Below are 20,549 nucleotides of genomic sequence, written 5' to 3' on the forward strand. Positions count from 1 at the left end.
CTATTTTTGCATAAGATATATCGCATGCGATTGATGAAGCCTCTATACGTCGTATGCAATATATCGTACGGCATACAATTGTACCATAAGATATATCTGATGGGCTGGATAGAGGGCTACGGGGGCTGGAGTGTCCTGAGAATGCCAGTCAAACTTCCCTGTGATACATCGCATGCAATATATCACATGCACAAAAAACACACTTTTTTTTCATCCAATTCCATCCAATTCCGATATATCATTAGTGCAGCACCAACGACCTAGGGGATCCTATCCGACAGCCACGGGGACGCGCATCAGATTGTTTACAATCTAAAACACATACGATTGTACACAATTTCATACACTATATCAGACGGATATATCGGAATTGTATGAAATTGTGTAAAATCGTACTGGTGTATGGGGCCCCAATGTCCATTACTGTGCCCAACTCTAGTGCTGTAATTCAGTGTGACATGGATTAGGCTCTGGCTAGAGCAGTGCAGAATACAGTTTGCTAAGCAGTGAAAATGTTATGATGTTATGCTGAACCCATACAGTACCTACAAGGGAAAAATATGCTTAATATTTTTGTGCGTAATGAAGACACTCAAATAATGTGATCTCTCGGCCACTGTCTATTTAAATCCAGAAAGTAATTTACTAAAACAAAATAAATTAAAATATTATCTGGAATTGTTAAAAGATACATTTCAGGTAGAATATTAACCACATGCAAATATGAATGCTCAAGTACTGCTGAAGACCATTCTTCACTTTTGGGGTTGTGAGTTCTCTTTCAGAAGCACCTAATATGTGTATACCGTAAGACTGCAATAAGCTTTTTAATAAATTTGCCTAAAATGTAAACTTTCAGCACTAGTTGGAATATCACACGTTCTCCTCCATCACCACTTTACTTCCCTAGAATCTGGCGGTAAGGGGGTTATGCAGGTCCTGGCTACTGCGCTCTCCCACACGCTCCCACAGACTTTACAGTATTGGTGCCTAACCTACAGTCTGTGGGGTGGGGGATGTTATACAGCCTGCAAGACCATAAAAGCGAGTGGCAGCAGATGCATGCAAGACATAGGAGGTCTTTCTTAACCTTAATATCCCTGAGCACAGGTAAGTAATTTGGGGATGGGGGTATGTGGCATGATATTGTATCCAACGATTTAACTGGAATTTACATCATATTGTTACCTCTTAAAGTCTACACAAGTCTAGAGGCATCATTCAAGATGATCTCACCACCCCAATATATCGCGTAGCTTTACAAGTCAGTCCAGTTTAACATCAAACAATACATTGTCAGAGGACATTGCAACTGCAGTCAGTAGAAAGTGCTTTTATGTATTGATATCTGTTTGTGTCATACTCGAATCTGGGAGTGGGCTGGTATTCTAGTACTGTATGAAAGAATAAAACTCAATCTCCAATACCTGATTTGTTGAAAGTAACATACAGCAAGTCTCCTGATCTTTCACAGAATTTAAACATTAGTGTTTATAGAGGCCTACATTAAATTAAACATTGTTAAAACATGTAAAATGTCAAGTGGGATGTTATAAGGCATTTTGTGGACTACAATTAAAAAATATTTCCATCTGTATTATTGTTATGACATCTTGGTAAAAAAAAAAGCTTCTGATGCCATACTTTTGTCATAACATACATAGCAAAAGATTAGAAGAAATTGGAGTATCTATTAGTAGTAGTATTATGGTTTTGTTTGTTTTTAAAATGCTTTGAAGAATTTGGTCAGTGGTTAGGAGGAAGCCTACACGCGTGTTTAAATATCATTTTAAACAGAGGCTGCATATTAATAATCCACAATCTAGTTCTGTTTCTCGTGCATGACGCCGTTGCTCACGTTGATCAAGTCTTTATGAAATCCATTCTTCAGTTCTACACTGGCTTTAGTTCCATTTGGACCGGATTTTGATGTTCTGGTCTTGTAAGTCTAGAGACAACAATAAAAAGAAGCCTGTGTTTTATACTTATTGGTTCATCATTTATATCTCACATCATTTTTATTTTCCTGAGAGTCCTCAGAAGCCGTCACCTCTTACAGAAATCCCCCCAATGCTCTCAGTGGACAGAGAAATGAAAGGTAGGCTCCTAACGTAAAGTAAACACTTCTGACCAACAGATCAGTTTATTTTATTCTATCTTACAGTGAGCGTTTTTGACAATGCAAGTCTGACTTTTGTGTTCGAGGACCGGTCCCCTACACAGAGTGATGGCATCCAATATTTGGACTAAATATCTAGTATTTGGAATGGAGCATGTAATTTTATTAGAAAGAAGTACATTATTCATCTGTGAATGGTCCAAAATATTAGTAAGGCAGTTCTCAGTGATGTCATTGGATCCTAGTAAGTTTATAAGCTTTCCTTCTGGTTCAGCCTGAAAAATGGATGCCCTACTCTGCATGAGGAGACAGGTCAGATTTAAAGGGGATAGTATACAGTGCATCCGGAAAGTATTCACAGTGCTCCACTTTTTCCACATTTTGTTATGTTACAGCCTTATTCCAAAATGGAATACATTTATTTTTTTCCTCAAAATTCTACACACAATACCCCATAATGACAATGTAAAAAAAAAGTTGCTTTTTTTTTTTTAGATTTTTGCACATTTCTAAAAAAAAAAAATCACATGTACATGAGTATTCACAGCCTTTGCCATGAGGCTCAAAATTGAGCTCGGGTGCATCATGTTTCCACTGATCATCCTTGAGATGTTCCTACAGCTGAATTGGCGTCCACCTGTGGTAAATTCAGTTGATTGGACATGATTTGGAAAGGCACACACCTATCTATGTAAGGTCCCACACTTGACAGTGCATGTCTGAGCACAAACCAAGCATGAAGTCAAAGGAACTGTCTGTAGTCTTCCGAGACAGGATTGTTTTGAGGCATAAATCTGGGGAAGGGTACAGAAAAATATCTGCTGCTTTGAAGGTCCCAATGAGCACAGTGGCCTCCATCATCCGTAAATGGAAGAAGTTTGGAACCACCAGGACTCTTACTAGAGCTGGCCGGCCGTCTAAACTGAGCGATCGGGGGAGAAGGGCCGTAGTCAGGGAGGTGACCAAGAACCCGATGGTCACTCTGTCAGAGCTACAGCATTCCTCTGTGGAGAGAGGAGAACCTTCCAGAAGGACGACCATTCAGGTCTTTATGGTAGAGTGGCCAGACGGAAGCCACTCCTTAGTAAAAAGCACATGACAGCCCAGCTGGAGTTTGCCAAAATGCACCTAAAGGACTCTCAGACCATGAGAAACCAAATTCTCTGGTCTGATGAGACAAAGCTTGAACTCTTTGGCGTGAATGCCAGGCGTCATGTTTGGAGGAATCAGGCACCGCTCATCACCAGGCCAATACCATGCCAACAGTGAAGCATGTTGGTGGCAGCATCATGCTGTGGGGATGTTTTTCAGCGACAGGAACTGGGAGACTAGTCAGGATAGAGGGAAAGATGAATGCAGCAATGTACAGGACATCCTAGATGAAAACCTGCTCCAGAGCACTCTTGACCTCAGACTGGGGTGACGGTTCATCTTTCAGCAGGACAACGACCCTAAGCACACACCCAAGATATCAAAGGAGTGGCTTCAGGACACCTCTGTGAATGTCCTTGAGTGGTCCAGCCAGAACCCAGACTTGAATCTGATTGAACATCTCTACAGAGATCTGATAATGGCTGTTCACTGACTCTTCCCATCCAACCTGATGAAGCTTGACAGGTGCTGCAAAGGGGAATGGGTGAAACTGCCCAAAGATAGGTGTGCCAAGCTTGTAGCATCATATTCAAAAAGACTTTGAGGCTGTAATTGCTGCCAAAGGTGCATTAACAAAGTATTGAGCAAACGCTGTGAATACTTATGTACATGTGATTTCTTAGTTTTTTTATTTTTAACAAATTTGCAAAAATATTTTTTTTTAAATCACGTTATCATTATGGGGTATTGTGTGTTGAATTTTGAGGGGAAATTTTATTTATTTCATTTCAGAATAAGGCTGTAACATAACAAAATGTGGAAAAAGTGAAATACTTACGGATACACTGTATAGTTTGAAGATGGCTACAGAACTTGCCAAATCAGTTGCACTGTCCTGGGTATACAGTCCTGTGTTCTTTTACAACTGACCAGTTACAACCAGTGTGCAGTTTGATGGCCCAGTTTCCTGTAACTGTGCTCAGATGCAAAGTGGAGGAGCTGTGCCATATGTTCTATGTGCGCTGTGCTCTCAGATGGGGACTGACAGTATTACACATAACAGAAGGAAGCAGTCACACTGCAGGGCCATTTTCTTGCTTACTGTAACTTAGCTTTTTTCATGATTAAGTGACCAAGTAAAATGGTGGGAGTACAGGGACACCACGTGTGAGTCAGGCAACACACCAAGAAGTAATTTACTGTGTGCACTGTCAATGTATCCTTGGCTACATTGGCCAAACCTCAAGGACTAGTAAGGTGAGACTTAATGAACATAAATCTAATAGAACTCTTCATTTGTAGCTGAAGTACTGTAGCCAAGTGTTATGAGTATAGGCAGAACTGAAATTGGCACTGGAAGAGGAAACCCTGATGCAGTTACTCACCAGAGAAGTGTTCTGGATCAATTAATTAGGTGTATTATACACAAAGGAACAGAATGAAGAATGTGATCTTAGATGTTCTCTGAATTATTAGAGGACTTGGAAGTTTGCAGTTTTGGTCATTATTGTATTGCTTTTATGTGTGTATGCATTTTTTTATTGTATGTATGTTGCTGTTCTAAGATCATATCACCTGCCTAAGTGCCAAATACCATGTACAAGGGTAATCCAGTAGGTAAAGACTATTTGGTTGTACAATAGAAACAGTGGCTAATGATATATGAATAGGCGCACTACACCCCACACAAACAGCACAAAAAGCCTCTCAGAAGTAACACCTAACTTCAAGCAAATGTGGAAAGAACAAAAATAGAGACTTCAATAGGCGTTATATGAGGTTACATAAACACAGAAGGGAGTCAGTCAATCCCACCAAAATGGATATAATTTTCCCTCAGATGTCTCTTTGGGTAGTACAAACAGTCCCCAGGATTCTTGGTTCTTTTACTCCTTCCAGATAGATTCCCTTTGGCAGTTATTCGGAATATACCCAAAAAGGAAAGAGACAATAATAGTGTAATCCTGTATGGTTTGGTAATATAGGGATGGTGTAAAATTGCACTTACATTTCAGAAAATGGGTAAAGGCATGTATCTCACTCAATAGTGAGTAATTTCCAGGATAAGAATAATTCTGTCCCTCTTCTGAAGATGGATCTCTATTGGGTAATCTTCCAAAGCAGTACCACCAAATAAAGCCAAAGGGAATCTATCTGGAAGGAGTAAAAGAACCAAGAATCCTGGGGACTGTTTGTATTACCCAAAGAGACATCTGAGGGAAAATTATATCCATTTTGGTGGGATTGACTGACTCCCTTCTGTGTTTATGTAACCTCATATAATGCCTATTGAAGTCTCTATTTCTCTAACGTCCTAGTGGATGCTGGGGACTCCGAAAGGACCATGGGGAATAGCGGCTCCGCAGGAGACTGGGCACAAAGTAAAAGCTTTAGGACTAGCTGGTGTGCACTGGCTCCTCCCCCTATGACCCTCCTCCAAGCCTCAGTTAAGATTTTGTGCCCGAACGAGAAGGGTGCAATCTAGGTGGCTCTCCTGAGCTGCTTAGAGTAAAAGTTTAAATAGGTTTTTTATTTTCAGTGAGACCTGCTGGCAACAGGCTCACTGCATCGAGGGACTAAGGGGAGAAGAAGCGAACTCACCTGCGTGCAGAGTGGATTGGGCTTCTTAGGCTACTGGACATTAGCTCCAGAGGGACGATCACAGGCCCAGCCATGGATGGGTCCCGGAGCCGCGCCGCCGGCCCCCTTACAGATGCTGAAGCAAGAAGAGGTCCATAAATCCGCGGCAGAAGACTTTCCTGTCTTCATAAGGTAGCGCACAGCACTGCAGCTGTGCGCCATTGCTCTCAGCACACTTCACACTTCGGTCACTGAGGGTGCAGGGCGCTGGGGGGGGGCGCCCTGGGAAGCAATGAATTTACCTTATTTGGCAAAAAATACATCACATATAGCTCCTGGGCTATATGGATGTATTTAACCCCTGCCAGTTTTCCAGAAAAAAGCGGGAGAAGAGCCCGCCGTGAAGGGGGCGGGGCCTATCTCCTCAGCACACAGCGCCATTTTTCCCACACAGCTCCGCTGGTAGGAAGGCTCCCAGAATCTCCCCTGCATCCTGCAACTACAGAAACAGGGTAAAAAAGAGAGGGGGGCACTTATTTGGCAAAATAACAGATATAAGCAGCTATAAGGGATAGACACTTATTGTAAGGTTGTCCCTATACATATATAGCGCTCTGGTGTGTGCTGGCAAACTCTCCCTCTGTCTCCCCAAGGGGCTAAGTGGGTCCTGTCCTCTATCAGAGCATTCCCTGTGTGTGTGCTGGGTGTCGGTACGTGTGTGTCGACATGTATGAGGAGGAAAATGATGTGGAGGCGGAGCAATTGCCTGTAATGGTGATGTCACCCCCTAGGGAGTCGACACCTGAATGGATGGCCGTAATTAAGGAATTACGTGACAGTGTCGGCACGTTACAGAAAACTGTTGACGACATGAGACAGCCGGCAGCTCAGTTAGTGCCTGTCCAGGCGTCTCAAACACCGTCAGGGGCTATTAAACGCCCGTTACCTCAGTGGGCCGACACGGACACAGACACTGACTCCAGTGTCGACGGTGAAGAAACAAACGTATTTTCCAGTAGGGCCACACATTACATGATCACGGCAATGAAGGAGGTTTTGCACATCTCTGATACTGCAAGTACCACAAAAAGGGGTATTATGTGGGGTGTGAAAAAACTACCCGTAGTTTTTCCTGAATCAGATGAATTGAATGAAGTGTGTGATGAAGCGTGGGTTACCCCCGACAAAAAACTGCTAATTTCTAAAAAATTATTGGCACTATATCCCTTCCCACCAGAGGTTAGGGCTCGTTGGGAAACACCCCCTAGGGTGGATAAGGCGCTCACACGCTTATCAAAACAAGTGGCGTTACCGTCTCCAGAAACGGCCGCCCTTAAGGAGCCAGCAGATAGGAGGCTGGAAAATATCCTTAAAAGTATATACACTCATACTGGTGTTATACTGCGACCAGCAATCGCCTCAGCCTGGATGTGCAGTGCTGGGGTGGCTTGGTCGGATTCCCTGACTGAAAATATTGATACCCTGGACAGGGACAATATATTATTGACTATAGAGCATTTAAAGGATGCATTCCTATATATGCGAGATGCACAGAGAGACATTTGCACTCTGGCATCAAGAGTAAGTGCGATGTCCATTTCTGCCAGAAGAGGATTATGGACGCGACAGTGGTCAGGGGATGCGGATTCCAAACGGCATATGGAAGTATTGCCGTATAAAGGGGAGGAGTTATTTGGGGGCGGTCTATCGGACCTGGTGGCCACGGCAACGGCTGGGAAATCCACCTTTTTACCCCAAGTCACCTCGCAGCAGAAAAAGATACCGTCTTTTCAGGCTCAGTCCTTTCGTCCCCATAAGGGCAAGCGGGCAAAAGGCCACTCATATCTGCCCCGGGGCAGAGGAAGGGGAAAAAGACTGCAACAGACAGCTTCTTCCCACGAACAGAAGCCCTTCCCCGCTTCTGCCAAGTCCTCAGCATGACGCTGGGGCCTTACAAGCGGACTCAGGCACGGTGGGGGCCCGTCTCACTCGCAAGTAGACCCCTGGATCCTGCAGGTAGTATCTCAGGGGTACAAATTGGAATTCGAGACGTCTCCCCCTCGCCGGTTCAAGTCTGCTTTACCAACGTCTACCCCCGACAGGGAGGCGGTATTGGAAGCCATTCACAAGCTGTATTCCCAGCAAGTGATAATCAAGGTACCCCTCCTACAACAGGGAAAGGGGTATTACTCCACGCTGTTTGTGGTACCGAAGCCGGACGGCTCGGTGAGACCCATTTTAAATCTGAAAGCCTTGAACACTTACAAAAAAAGGTTCAAGTTCAAGATGGAGTCACTCAGAGCAGTGATAGCGAACCTGGAAGAAGGGGACTACATGGTGTCTCTGGACATCAAGGATGCTTACCTCCATGTCCCAATTTGCCCTTCTCACCAAGGGTACCTCAGGTTTGTGGTACAGAACTGTCACTATCAGTTTCAGACGCTGCCGTTTGGATTGTCCACGGCACCCCGGGTTTTTACCAAGGTAATGGCCGAAATGATGATTCTTCTTCGAAGAAAAGGCGTCTTAATTATCCCTTACTTGGACGATCTCCTGATAAGGGCACGGTCCAGAGAACAGTTGGAGGTCGGAGTAGCACTATCTCAAATAGTACTACGACAGCACGGATGGATTCTAAATATTCCAAAATCGCAGCTGATTCCGACGACACGTCTGCTGTTCCTAGGGATGATTCTGGACACAGTACAGAAAAAGGTGTTTCTCCCGGAAGAGAAAGCCAGGGAGTTATCCGACCTAGTCAGGAAACTCCTAAGGCCAGGTGTCAGTGCATCAGTGCACAAGGGTCCTGGGAAAGATGGTGGCTTCTTACGAAGCGATTCCATTCGGCAGATTCCACGCAAGAACTTTTCAGTTGGATCTGCTAGACAAATGGTCCGGATCGCATCTTCAAATGCATCAGCGGATAACCCTGTCTCCAAGGACAAGGGTGTCTCTCCTGTGGTGGTTACAGAGTGCTCATCTCCTAGAGGGCCGCAGATTCGGCATTCAGGATTGGGTCCTGGTGACCACGGATGCCAGCCTGAGAGGCTGGGGAGCAGTCACACAGGGAAAAAATTTCCAGGGCTTGTGGTCAAGCATGGAAACGTCACTTCACATAAATATCCTGGAACTAAGGGCCATTTACAATGCCCTAAGTCAGGCAAGGCCTCTGCTTCAGGGTCAGCCAGTATTGATCCAGTCGGACAACATCACGGCAGTCGCCCACGTAAACAGACAGGGCGGCACAAGAAGCAGGAGGGCAATGACGGAAGTGGCAAGGATTCTTCGCTGGGCGGAAAATCATGTGATAGCACTGTCAGCAGTGTTCATTCCGGGAGTGGACAACTGGGAAGCAGACTTCCTCAGCAGACACGATCTTCACCCGGGGGAGTGGGGGTCTTCCACATGATTGTAAACCGTTGGGAAAAACCAAAGGTGGACATGATGGCGTCTCGCCTCAACAAAAAACTGGACAGATATTGCTCCAGGTCAAGGGACCCTCAGGCAATAGCTGTGGACGCTCTGGTAACACCGTGGGTGTACCGGTCAGTGTATGTGTTCCCTCCTCTTCCTCTCATACCAAAAGTACTGAGAATCATAAGAAGGAGAGGAGTAAAGACTATACTCGTGGCTCCGGATTGGCCAAGAAGGACTTGGTACCCGGAAATTCAAGAGATGCTCACGGAAGACCCGTGGCCCCTACCTCTAAGACAGGACCTGCTCCAGCAGGGACCATGTCTGTTCCAAGACTTACCGCGGCTGCGTTTGACGGCATGGCGGTTGAACGCCGGATCCTGAAGGAAAAAGGCATTCCGGATGAAGTCATCCCTACCCTGATCAAAGCCAGGAAGGATGTAACCGTACAACATTATCACCGTATTTGGCGTAAATATGTTGCGTGGTGCGAGGCCAGGAAGGCCCCTACGGAGGAATTTCAACTGGGTCGATTCCTGCATTTCCTGCAAACAGGACTCTCTATGGGCCTCAAATTAGGGTCCATTAAGGTTCAAATTTCGGCCCTGTCGATATTCTTCCAAAAAGAACTAGCTTCTGTTCCTGAAGTTCAGACGTTTGTCAAGGGAGTACTGCATATACAGCCTCCTTTTGTGCCTCCAGTGGCACCTTGGGATCTCAATGTAGTGTTGGGATTCCTAAAATCACATTGGTTTGAACCACTCACCACTGTGGACTTGAAATATCTCACATGGAAAGTGGTAATGCTGTTAGCCCTGGCTTCAGCCAGGCGTGTATCAGAATTGGCGGCTTTATCCTATAAAAGCCCTTACCTAATTTTTCATACGGACAGGGCAGAATTGAGGACTCGTCCTCAATTTCTCCCTAAGGTGGTTTCAGCATTTCACTTAAACCAACCTATTGTGGTGCCTGCGGCTACTAGGGACTTGGAGGATTCCAAGTTGCTGGACGTAGTCAGGGCCCTGAAAATATATGTTTCCAGGACGGCTGGAGTCAGAAAATCTGACTCGCTGTTTATCCTGTATGCACCCAACAAGCTGGGTGCTCCTGCTTCTAAGCAGACGATTGCTCGTTGGATTTGTAGTACAATTCAGCTTGCACATTCTGTGGCAGGCCTGCCACAGCCAAAATCTGTAAAAGCCCATTCCACACGGAAAGTGGGCTCATCTTGGGCGACTGCCCGAGGGGTCTCGGCTTTACAACTTTGCCGAGCAGCTACTTGGTCAGGGGCAAACACGTTTGCTAAATTCTACAAATTTGATACCCTGGCTGAGGAGGACCTGGAGTTCTCTCATTCGGTGCTGCAGAGTCATCCGCACTCTCCCGCCCGTTTGGGAGCTTTGGTATAATCCCCATGGTCCTTTCGGAGTCCCCAGCATCCACTAGGACGTTAGAGAAAATAAGAATTTACTTACCGATAATTCTATTTCTCATAGTCCGTAGTGGATGCTGGGCGCCCATCCCAAGTGCGGATTGTCTGCATTACTTGTACATAGTTATTGTTACAAAAATCGGGTTATTGTTGTTGTGAGCCATCTTTTCAGAGGCTCCTTCTGTTATCATGCTGTTAACTGGGTTCAGATCACAAGTTGTACGGTGTGATTGGTGTTGCTGGTATGAGTCTTACCCGGGATTCAAAATCCTTCCTTATTGTGTACGCTCGTCCGGGCACAGTATCCTAACTGAGGCTTGGAGGAGGGTCATAGGGAGAGGAGCCAGTGCACACCAGCTAGTCCTAAAGCTTTTACTTTGTGCCCAGTCTCCTGCGGAGCCGCTATTCCCCATGGTCCTTTCGGAGTCCCCAGCATCCACTACGGACTATGAGAAATAGAATTATCGGTAAGTAAATTCTTATTTTTTATTTGGTTGTACAAAAAATATATATATGCAGGTTGAGTATCCCATATCCAAATATCCGAAATACGGAATATTCCGAAATACGGACTTTTTGGAGGGAGATAGTGAAACTTTTGTTTTTTGATGGCTCAATGTACACAAACCTTGTTTAATACACAAAGTTATTAAAAATATTGTATTAAATGACCTTCAGGCTGTGTGTATAAGGTGTATAAGAAACATAAATGAATTGTGTGAATGTACACACACTTTGTTTAATGCACAAAGTTATAAAAAATATTGGCTAAAATGACCTTCAGGCTGTGTGTATAAGGTGTATATGAAACATAAATACATTCTGTGCTTAGACTTGGGTCCCATCACCATGATATCTCATTATGGTATGCAATTATTCCAAAATAAGGAAAAATCCCATATCCAAAATACCTCTGGTCCCAAGCATTTTGGATAAGGGATACTCAACCTGTATATACGTGTGCATATATATGTATATATAGATATATATATATATATATATATACATACATACAGTTGTGCTCATAAGTTTACATACCCTAGCAGAATCTGTGATTTTCTGGCCATTTGTCAGAGAATATGAATAATAACTCACAAACTTTTCTTTAACTCATGGATAGTGGTTGAGTGAAACCATTTCTTGTCAAACAGCTGTGTTTACTCTTTTTAAATCATAATGACAACAGAAACTACCCAAATGACCCTGATCAAAAGTTTATATACCCCAGTTCTTAATACCGTGTATTGCCCCCTTTAACATCAATGACAGCTTGAAGTCTTTTGTGGTAGTTGTGGATCAGGCTCTTTATTTTCTCAGATGGTAAAGCTGCCCATTCTTCTTGGCAAAAAGCCTCCAGTTCCTGTAAATTCTTGGGCTGCCTTGCATGAACTGCATGTTTGAGATCTCCCCAGAGTGGCTCAATGATATTGAGGTCAGGAGACTGAGATGGTCACTCCAGAACCTTCACTTTATTCTGCTGTAGCCAATGACAGGTCGACTAAGCTTGTGTTTTGGATCATTGCCATGTTGGAACATCCAAGTACGTCCCATCCGCAGCTTCCGGGCTGATGAGTGCAAATTTTCCTCCAGTATTTTCTGATAACATGCTGCATTTATCTTGCCGTCAATTTTGACCAAGTTTACAGTGCATTTGTAGCTCACACATCCCCAAAACATCAGCGATCCACCTCCGTGTTTCACAGTAGGAATGGTGTACCTTTCATCATAGGCCTTGTTGACTCCTCTCCAAATGTAACGTTTATGGTTGTGGCCAAAAAGTTCAATTTTGGTCTCATCACTCCAAATGACTTTGTTCCAGAAGTTTTGAGGCTTGTCTCTGTGCTGTTTGGAGTATTGTAAGCGGGATGCTTTGTGGCATTAGCGTAGTAATGGCTTTCTTCTGGCGACTCGACCATGCAGCCCATTTTTCTTCAAATGCCTCCTTATTGTGCATCTTGAAACAACCACACCACTTTTTTTCAGACAGTCCTGTATTTCAGCTGAAGTTATTTGTGGATTTTTCTTTGCATCCCGAACAATTTTCCTGGCGGTTGTGGCTGAAATTTTTGTCGGTCTACCTGACCGTGATTTGGTTTCCACAGAATCCCTAATTTTCCACTTCTTAATTAGAGTTTGAACACTGCTGATTGGCATTCTCAATTGCTTGGATATCTTTTTATATCCCTTTCCTGTTTTATACAGTTCAATTACCTTTTCCCGCAGATCCTTTGACAATTCTTTTGCTTTCCCCATGACTCAGAATCCAGACACGTCAGTGCAGCACTGGATGAAAGATGCAAGGGTCTTTCAGGAGTCCAGAAACTCCCTGACCTTTTATACACACACACTGATTACAAGCAAACAGATCACAGGTGAGGATGGTTACCTTTAGTAGCCATTCAAACCCGTTTGTGTCAACTTGTGTGCATGTAATCAGGCCAAAATCTCCAGGGTATGTAAACTTTTGATCAGGGTCATTTGGGTAGTTTCTGTTGTCATTATGATTTAAAAAGAGTAAACACAGTTGTTTGACAATAAATGGCTTCACCCAACCACTAACCATGAGTTAAAGAAAAGTTTGTGAGTTATCATTCATATTCTCTGACAAATGGCCAGAAAATCACAAATTCTGCTAGGGTATGTAAACTTATGAGCTCAACTGTATGTGTGTGTGTGTGTGTGTGTGTGTGTGTGTGTGTGTGTGTGTGTAAATATATATATATATATATATAATTTTGTTGTCTTAAACATAATCAGCTCCTTCATTTAAGCATTTATATCTGTCTACAAGCTTCAGATTCCCCTTGTACTTGTTGCCTCCAGTCCATGGAACCAATTGCTGTCTGCAAGCTTCAATTCCTCACTTTCAAAACCTTTTCTGCCGAGGAACTCTAACCTAAGTGAATAGGTAAAAATAGCTTGGAGCAAGGTTCGAACTATAGGGTGGATGATCAAAATCCCACCCAAAACTGCGACAAGTGATGGGCTCCCCTGTCAATCTTCGGCATGTTTATTCATCTATTAAATAATTTCACACTACTTTCTCACATCACTATACATGTGCTTTAATTGATGATACATTTCTGCAGGTCTCCATTTCTGCGCATTTAAGATTCTGACACACATTGTGTATCTCCAAATAACTATTACAGCATGCCACTCCCAGAGCACTAAAAGGATTTTAATTACCAGTAAATCCTTTTCTCGTAGTCCGTAGAGGATACTAGGGTTCACATTAGTACCATGGGGTATAGATGGGTCCACTAGGAGCCATGGGCACTTTAAGAAATTGATAGTGTGGGCTGGCTCCTCCCTCTATGCCCCTCCTACCAGACTCAGTCTAGGAAACTGTGCCCGAGGAGACGGACATACTTTGGGAGATGGATATACAGGATAGTGGTGAGATTCCGAACCAGGACACACAAACTAGAGGAAAGCCAAGCTAACCAAACATAAAACCAGGAACAGCAACCGCTGAACCAACAATACTTAACCAAGTAACAGTACAGGAAGAAACGAAGCACTGGGCGAGCGCCCAGTATCCTCTACAGACTACGAGAAAAGGATTTACCGGTAGGTACTTAAAAAACTATTTTCTCTTACGTCCTAGAGGAAACTGGGGTCCACATTTGTACCATGAGGATGTACCAAAGCTCCCAAACCGGGTGGGAGAGTGCTGAGGTCCCTGCAGAACAGATTGACCGAACTGAAGGTCCTCAGAGGCCAAAGTATCAAACTTGTAGAACATAGCAATCGTGTTCGAACCTGACCAAATAGCTGCTCGGCAGAGCTGTAAAGCTCCCCGGGCAGCTGCCCAGGAAGAACCCACCGACCTAGTAGAGTGGGTCTGTACAGATTTTGGACATGGCAAACCTGCCGTGGAATAATCATGCTGGATAGTAAGCCTGATCCAGCGTGCAATAGTCTGCTTTGAAGCAGAACACCCAATTTTTGGGGGATCATAGGAACAAACGGCGAGTCAGATTTTCTGGGACGAGCTGTCCGCATCACAGAGATCTTGAAAGCCCTCACAACATCAAAGGACTTTGAAATAGCAGAGGTGTCGGCAACCACCAGAACCACAATATGTTGGTTGATATGAAACGCAAACTTTGGAAGAAATTGCTGATGAGTTCTGACTTCAGCCCTATCTTCATGAAAAATCAAATATGGGCTTTTGTGAGACAACGCCCCCAGCTCCAACACATGCCCCGCAGAAGCCAAGGCCAACAGTGTGACGGCCTTCCACGTAAGAAACTTGACGTCAACGTCCTGTAAAGGCTCAAACCAATCCGATTGCAGGAACTGCAACACCACATTGAGATCCCAAGGTGCCGGAGGAGGCACAAAGGTAGGTTGGATGTGCAGAACCCCCTTCAAAAATGTCTGAAGCTCAGGGAGAGAAGCCAATTGTTTCTGGAAAAAAATGGATAAGGCTGAAATCTGGACTTTAATGAATCCCAAACGTAGGCCCACCTCCACACCTGACTGCAGAAAAAGGAGAAAACGTCCCAATTGAAATTAATTCCACCGCAGGAAATTTCCAGTTCTCACACCAAGAGACATATTTTTTCCAAATATGGTAGTAATGTTTAGACGTTACCTCCTTTCTGGCTTGGATCAGGGTTGGAATAACCATATTTGGGATCCCTTGCCGTGCTAATTTGACGCTCAACCTCCATGCCGTCAAACGTAGGCGTGGTAAGTAACATGCATGGTAACTAAGGTTGAAAAAAGACAATTGTCCATTGAGTTCAACCTATTTGTGGTCTCCTATGCAGTCTTATTATAGGACTAGTTATTTTTATGTTAGGACTAATTATATTAACTATAATGCGTGCCTACGCACCATAACCCTGAATATCTTTATACAATAAAAATTTATCTAACCCATACTTAAAGGTGTTGACTGAGTCCGCTGTTACTACTCTCTCAGGCAGGGAATTCCAAACACGTATTGTCCTTACTGTGAAAAAACCTTTTTTGCCTCAATGTGCGAAAACTCCTCTAACCTAAGCGAGTGACCACGTGTCCTCTGTGCTGATCTTATGGAAAACAGGTCCCTCCCGAGCTCTGTGTATTGACCCCTTATGTATTTGTAGATGTTGATCATGTCCCCTCTTAGTCTCCTCTTTTCTAATGTAAACATGCCTAGCCTTGCAAGCCTTTTCTCGTATTCCAGCGTCTCCATGCCCTTGATTAGTTTGGTCGCCTGCCTCTGAACCTTTTCTAGCTCCAGGATATCCTTTTTGTAATATGGTGCCCAAAATTGCACACAGTATTCAAGATGTGGCCTCACTAGTGATTTATATAATGGAAGTATAATACTCTCATCCCTTGCATCAATTCCCCGTTTTATGTATGCTAATATCTTATTAGCCTGCTTTGCTGCACTCCTACTTTGGGTACTGCTGCTTAATTTATCTATGTGAACCCCTAAGTCTTTTTCCAGTACGGAATCCTAGTATTACCCCATTTAGTATGTAGGTGTAATTTTTTGTCTTGCCCCCACAGTGCATTACCTTACACTTGTCTGTGTTGAATCTCATTCTACATTTTGCTGCCCATGCTTCCAGTTTAGTTAAGTCGTTCTGAAGAGACTCCGCATCCCCCTCCGTATTTATAACCTTACACAATTTGGTATCGTCAGCGAAAATTGACACCATGTTCTCTATACCTACTGTTAGGTCGTTGATGAAAATGTTGAACAAAAGTGGTCCAAGTACAGCCCGTTGTGGCACAACACTTAGTACTGTAGTCCAATTTGAAAATGATCCATTGACCACAACGCACTGCTCCCTATTATCTAACCAATTACTGACCCAAGTGCATATTGTGCTCCCTAGCCCTATTTCTTGTAGCTTATAGATAAGTCGCATGTGTGGTACAGTGTCGAAAGCTTTGGCAAAGTCTAAAAAGATTACATCCACCTCCTTACCCTGATCAAGGTTCACACTTACTGTTTCATAAAAGCCAAGTAAGTTGGTTTGACATGATCTGTCATTCACAAATCCATGTTGGTTCCTTTTAATGACCTTAAGTCTTGATAGATGAACGGCCCCTGTTGGAGAAGGTCCTCGCAAAGAGGTAGAGGTCACAGGTCCTCTAGGAGCATCTCCATTAAATCCGCATACCAGGCCTTTCTTGGCCAGTCCGTAGCAATGAGAATTGCTTGAAGCTTTTCCCTTTATATTCTTTTGACAATCTTTGGGATCAATGGGAGTGGTGGAAAAACATACACCATCTGGTACACCCATGGAGTCACCAGAGTGTCCACCGACACTGCTTGCGGGTCCCTCGACCTGGAACAATACCTCTTGAGCTTCTTGTTGAGACGAGAGGCCATCATGTCGATTTGTGGCATTCCCCACCGATGTGTCAAGCACCCGAATACCTCCAGGTGAAGGCTCCACTCTCCTTGGTGGAGGTCGTGTCTGCTGAGGAAGTCTGCTTCCTAGTTGTTTACTCCCGGAATGAAGATCGTGGAGAATGCCACAGCGTGTCTTTCTGCCCAGAGGAGAATCCTTGTTATCTCTGCCATTGCTGCGCTGCTCTTTGTTCCGCCTTGTCAGTTTATGTACGTTACTGCCGTCACATTGTCCGACTGAACCTGAATGGCTTGATCTTGAAGAAGATGCGATGCCTGTAGAAGGGCGTTGTATATGGCCCGTAGTTACAGAATGTTGATTGGAAGAATGGCTTCCTGACTTGACCATTTTCCTTGGAACTGTTCCCCTTGGGTGACTGCTCCCCAACCTCTAAGGCTTGCGTCTGTGGTTAGCAGAATCCAATCTTGAATCCCGAACCGTTGGCCCTCGGTCAGGTGAGAAGTCTGAAGCCACCACAGAAAAGAAATCCTGGCTTTTGGTGACAGACGGATCCTCTGGTGCATGTGGAGATGTGATCCGGACCATTTGTCCAACATATCCAGCTGGAAGGGTCCTGCGTGAAACCTTCCGTACTGCAGCACCTCGTAAGCGGCTACCATCTTCCCCAGAAGGCGAATGCATAGATGCACCGAAGTCAGGGTTTGTCTTAGAACATCCCGCACCACTGACTGGATCACCAATGCCTTTTCCAACGGAAGGAATACCTCCGTGTTGGTTCCAGCTGAGATTTTGGTAGGTTCAAAATCCACCCGTGATACTGGAGTAACTGGGTTGAGAGGGCAATGTTGACTAACAACCTCTCCGCCTTTATCAGCAGATCGTCCAGGTACGGTATTATGTTCACTCCCTGTTTGCGGAGGAGAAATATAATTTCTGCCATTACCTTGGTGAACACCCTCGGTGCCGTAGAGAGGCCAAATGGCAGGGCCTGGAACTGGTAGTGACAGTCCTGTAATGCAAACCTTAGATAAGCCTGATGCAGCGGCCAAATCTGAATATGAAGGTACGCATCCTAGATATCCAGAAACATCAAGAATTCACCCTCCTCCAGACCTGAGATCACCGCTCTCAGAGACTCCATCTTGAACTTGAACACCGAAAGTATGGGTTCAACGAATTGAGGATTAAAATGGGCCTTACCGAACCTTCCGGTTTCGGAACTACAAACAGGTTGGAATAATAACCCTGGTTTGGCAGCTGAAGTGGAACTGGAACAATGACCTGAGCCTGTACCAGTTTCAAAATTGCTTCCTGTAAAGTCATACTTGCTTCTTGAGAAGCTGGTAAGCCTGATTTGAAGAATCTGAGGTGGGAGTTCCTGAAACTCTAGTCTATAGCCCTGGGCTATAAGATCTTTGACCCAGTGATTCTGGCATGACATTACCCATATGTGACTGAAGAATCTCAAACGGGCTCCCACCTGCCTGTATTCCAGGCAGTGTGGACCATTATCATGCTGAAGGCTTAGAGGAAGCAGAACTGGGGTTCTGTTCCTGTGAACCTGCAGTTGCTGGTTTTCTGGGTTCACCTCTGAAAGCCATAGAAGAACATTTTGTTTTTAAATTTCGCTGTCCGAAAGGACTGCAGAGTTGGAGCAGTGTAGGATTTTCTAGTCAGGGGAGCTGCGGAAGGAAGATATGTAGACTTACCCGCCGTAGCCTTGGATATCCACCTATCCAGTTCATCTCCAAAAAGGGCTTCACCTGTGAAAGGTAGGTTTTCCACGCCTTTCCTAGAATCCTAGGAAATCCTAATCCTAATATTATTGTTTTTTTTAAAGGAGTTTAGGTGCAGGAAGGCTGCTTGCAACAGCCTCTCTGCTTCGTGGGACTTAGGAACCAACCCTAGAGGATAATGGTTCTCTATCTCTGCTGACAGGACAGAGCTCCTGAGGGTGATGATTGCAAGCAGCCAAGGCGACCGCTCACTCCTGCAGCACGGCCACCACCCCCTAACAGAGCCAGAAGATGGAGTGGTGAGTATGACGCTGGCGACCCGCTTACTGCGGGTAAGTCCACATTTCTTCCCTCAGCAGCACTGCCTACTAGGAAATCGTATCCTACATCTACAATGCAGTCCTTTCGGACCGCGAAAGTTAAAAAGTCCAAACCCCCTTCCACTTTCTTTAGAAGAGGTCGGGGGAAATCCAGCAAACCTGCACCAACTGGTTCCCAGGAACAGAAACCTGGTTCTGCTTCCTCAAAACCCTCGGCATGACGGTGGACCTCCCAGCCTGGAGATCGGGCAGGTGGGAGCAAGATTAACAAATTTCAGTCATGACTGGGCGTCATCAGCCATAGACACCTGGGTACAAGATATTGTTACCCAGGGGTACAGACTGGAGTTTTAAGAACTGCCACCTCCCACATTCTTCAAATCAGGCTTACCAGCTTTGCTGACAGAAAGTGCTATCCTACAGGAAGCCATTTAAAATATTGCTGAAGTCAAATGTCATTGTTCCAGTTCCACCTCACCTAGCAAACAAGGGTTATTACTCAAACCTGTTTTGCAGTACCAAAACCGGATGGTTCGGTCAGACCAATATTGAACCTAAAGTCGTTGAACCCTTATTTGAGGGAATTCAAGATGGAGTCCCTGATAGCGGTGATCTCAGGTCTGGAGGAGGGGAAATTTCTAGTATCCCTAGATATCAAGGATACGTACCTTCACATTCCGATCTGGCTGCCTCACCAGGCTTAGCTCAGATTTGCGCTGCTGAACAGTCACTATTAGTTCCAGGCACTGCCGTTTGGCCTCTCCACGGCACAGAGGGTGTTCACCAACGTCATGGCGGAGATGATGCTACTCCGCAATCAGGGTGTGAACGTAATTCCTTATCTGGGCGATCTGCTGATAAAAGCGTCTTCCAGTGAGAAGCGGTTGCATAGCATTGCTTTCTCAACTCAACTACTCCAGGATCATGGATGGATCCTGAATCTTCCAAAGTCGCATATGGAGCCGACTAAAAGACTGTCCTTCCTGTGGATGATCCTCGACACTGAAGTACAGAGGGTGTTTCTGCCAGAGGAGAATGCATTGGTGATACAAATAATGGTTCGGGATGTCCTGAAGCCAGCCCGGGTATCAGTTCATCAGTGCATTTGCCTTCTGGGGTAGATGGTGGCCCCCTACGAGGCTCTACAGTACGGAAGATTTCATGCACAGTCTTTCCAACTGGATCTCCTGGACAAATGGTCGGGATCTCATCTTCACATGCACCAGAGAATCAGTCTGTCACCGAAAGCCAGAAAAACCAGTTCCTCTGGTGGCTGCAAACTTCTCACCTACTAGAGGGCCGCAGGTTCGGGATTCAGAATTGGATCCTCCTAAACACGGATGCAAGTCTCAGGTTGGGGAGCAGTCACCCAAGGGGAAAACTTCCAAAGTCTGGAATCCATCCTTCCGATAAACATTCTGGAACTAAAGGCCGTGTACAACGGTCTTCTACAAGCGGCACATCTTCTGAAAGATCAAGCCATTCAGGTTGAGTCGGACAATGTAATGACAGTGGCCTACATAGACC

At 44.8% G+C, this 20,549-nt stretch overlaps 1 protein-coding gene across 1 annotated transcript in view; it reads right to left on the reverse strand.

Moving 5' to 3' along the window:
- Positions 1-619: 619 nt before the first annotated feature.
- ELOVL2 (ELOVL fatty acid elongase 2) overlaps positions 620-20,549 on the reverse strand; it is a 317,659-nt gene continuing 297,729 nt past the window's right edge. Inside the window, exon 8 of the mRNA XM_063923159.1 lies at positions 620-1,948. Coding sequence (XP_063779229.1) covers positions 1,823-1,948 — 126 coding nt within the window. The 3' untranslated portion in view covers positions 620-1,822. The remainder of the gene's footprint in view (positions 1,949-20,549) is intronic.

This window comes from Pseudophryne corroboree, chromosome 5 (assembly GCF_028390025.1).
Source record: "Pseudophryne corroboree isolate aPseCor3 chromosome 5, aPseCor3.hap2, whole genome shotgun sequence".
Taxonomy (NCBI): domain Eukaryota; kingdom Metazoa; phylum Chordata; class Amphibia; order Anura; family Myobatrachidae; genus Pseudophryne; species Pseudophryne corroboree.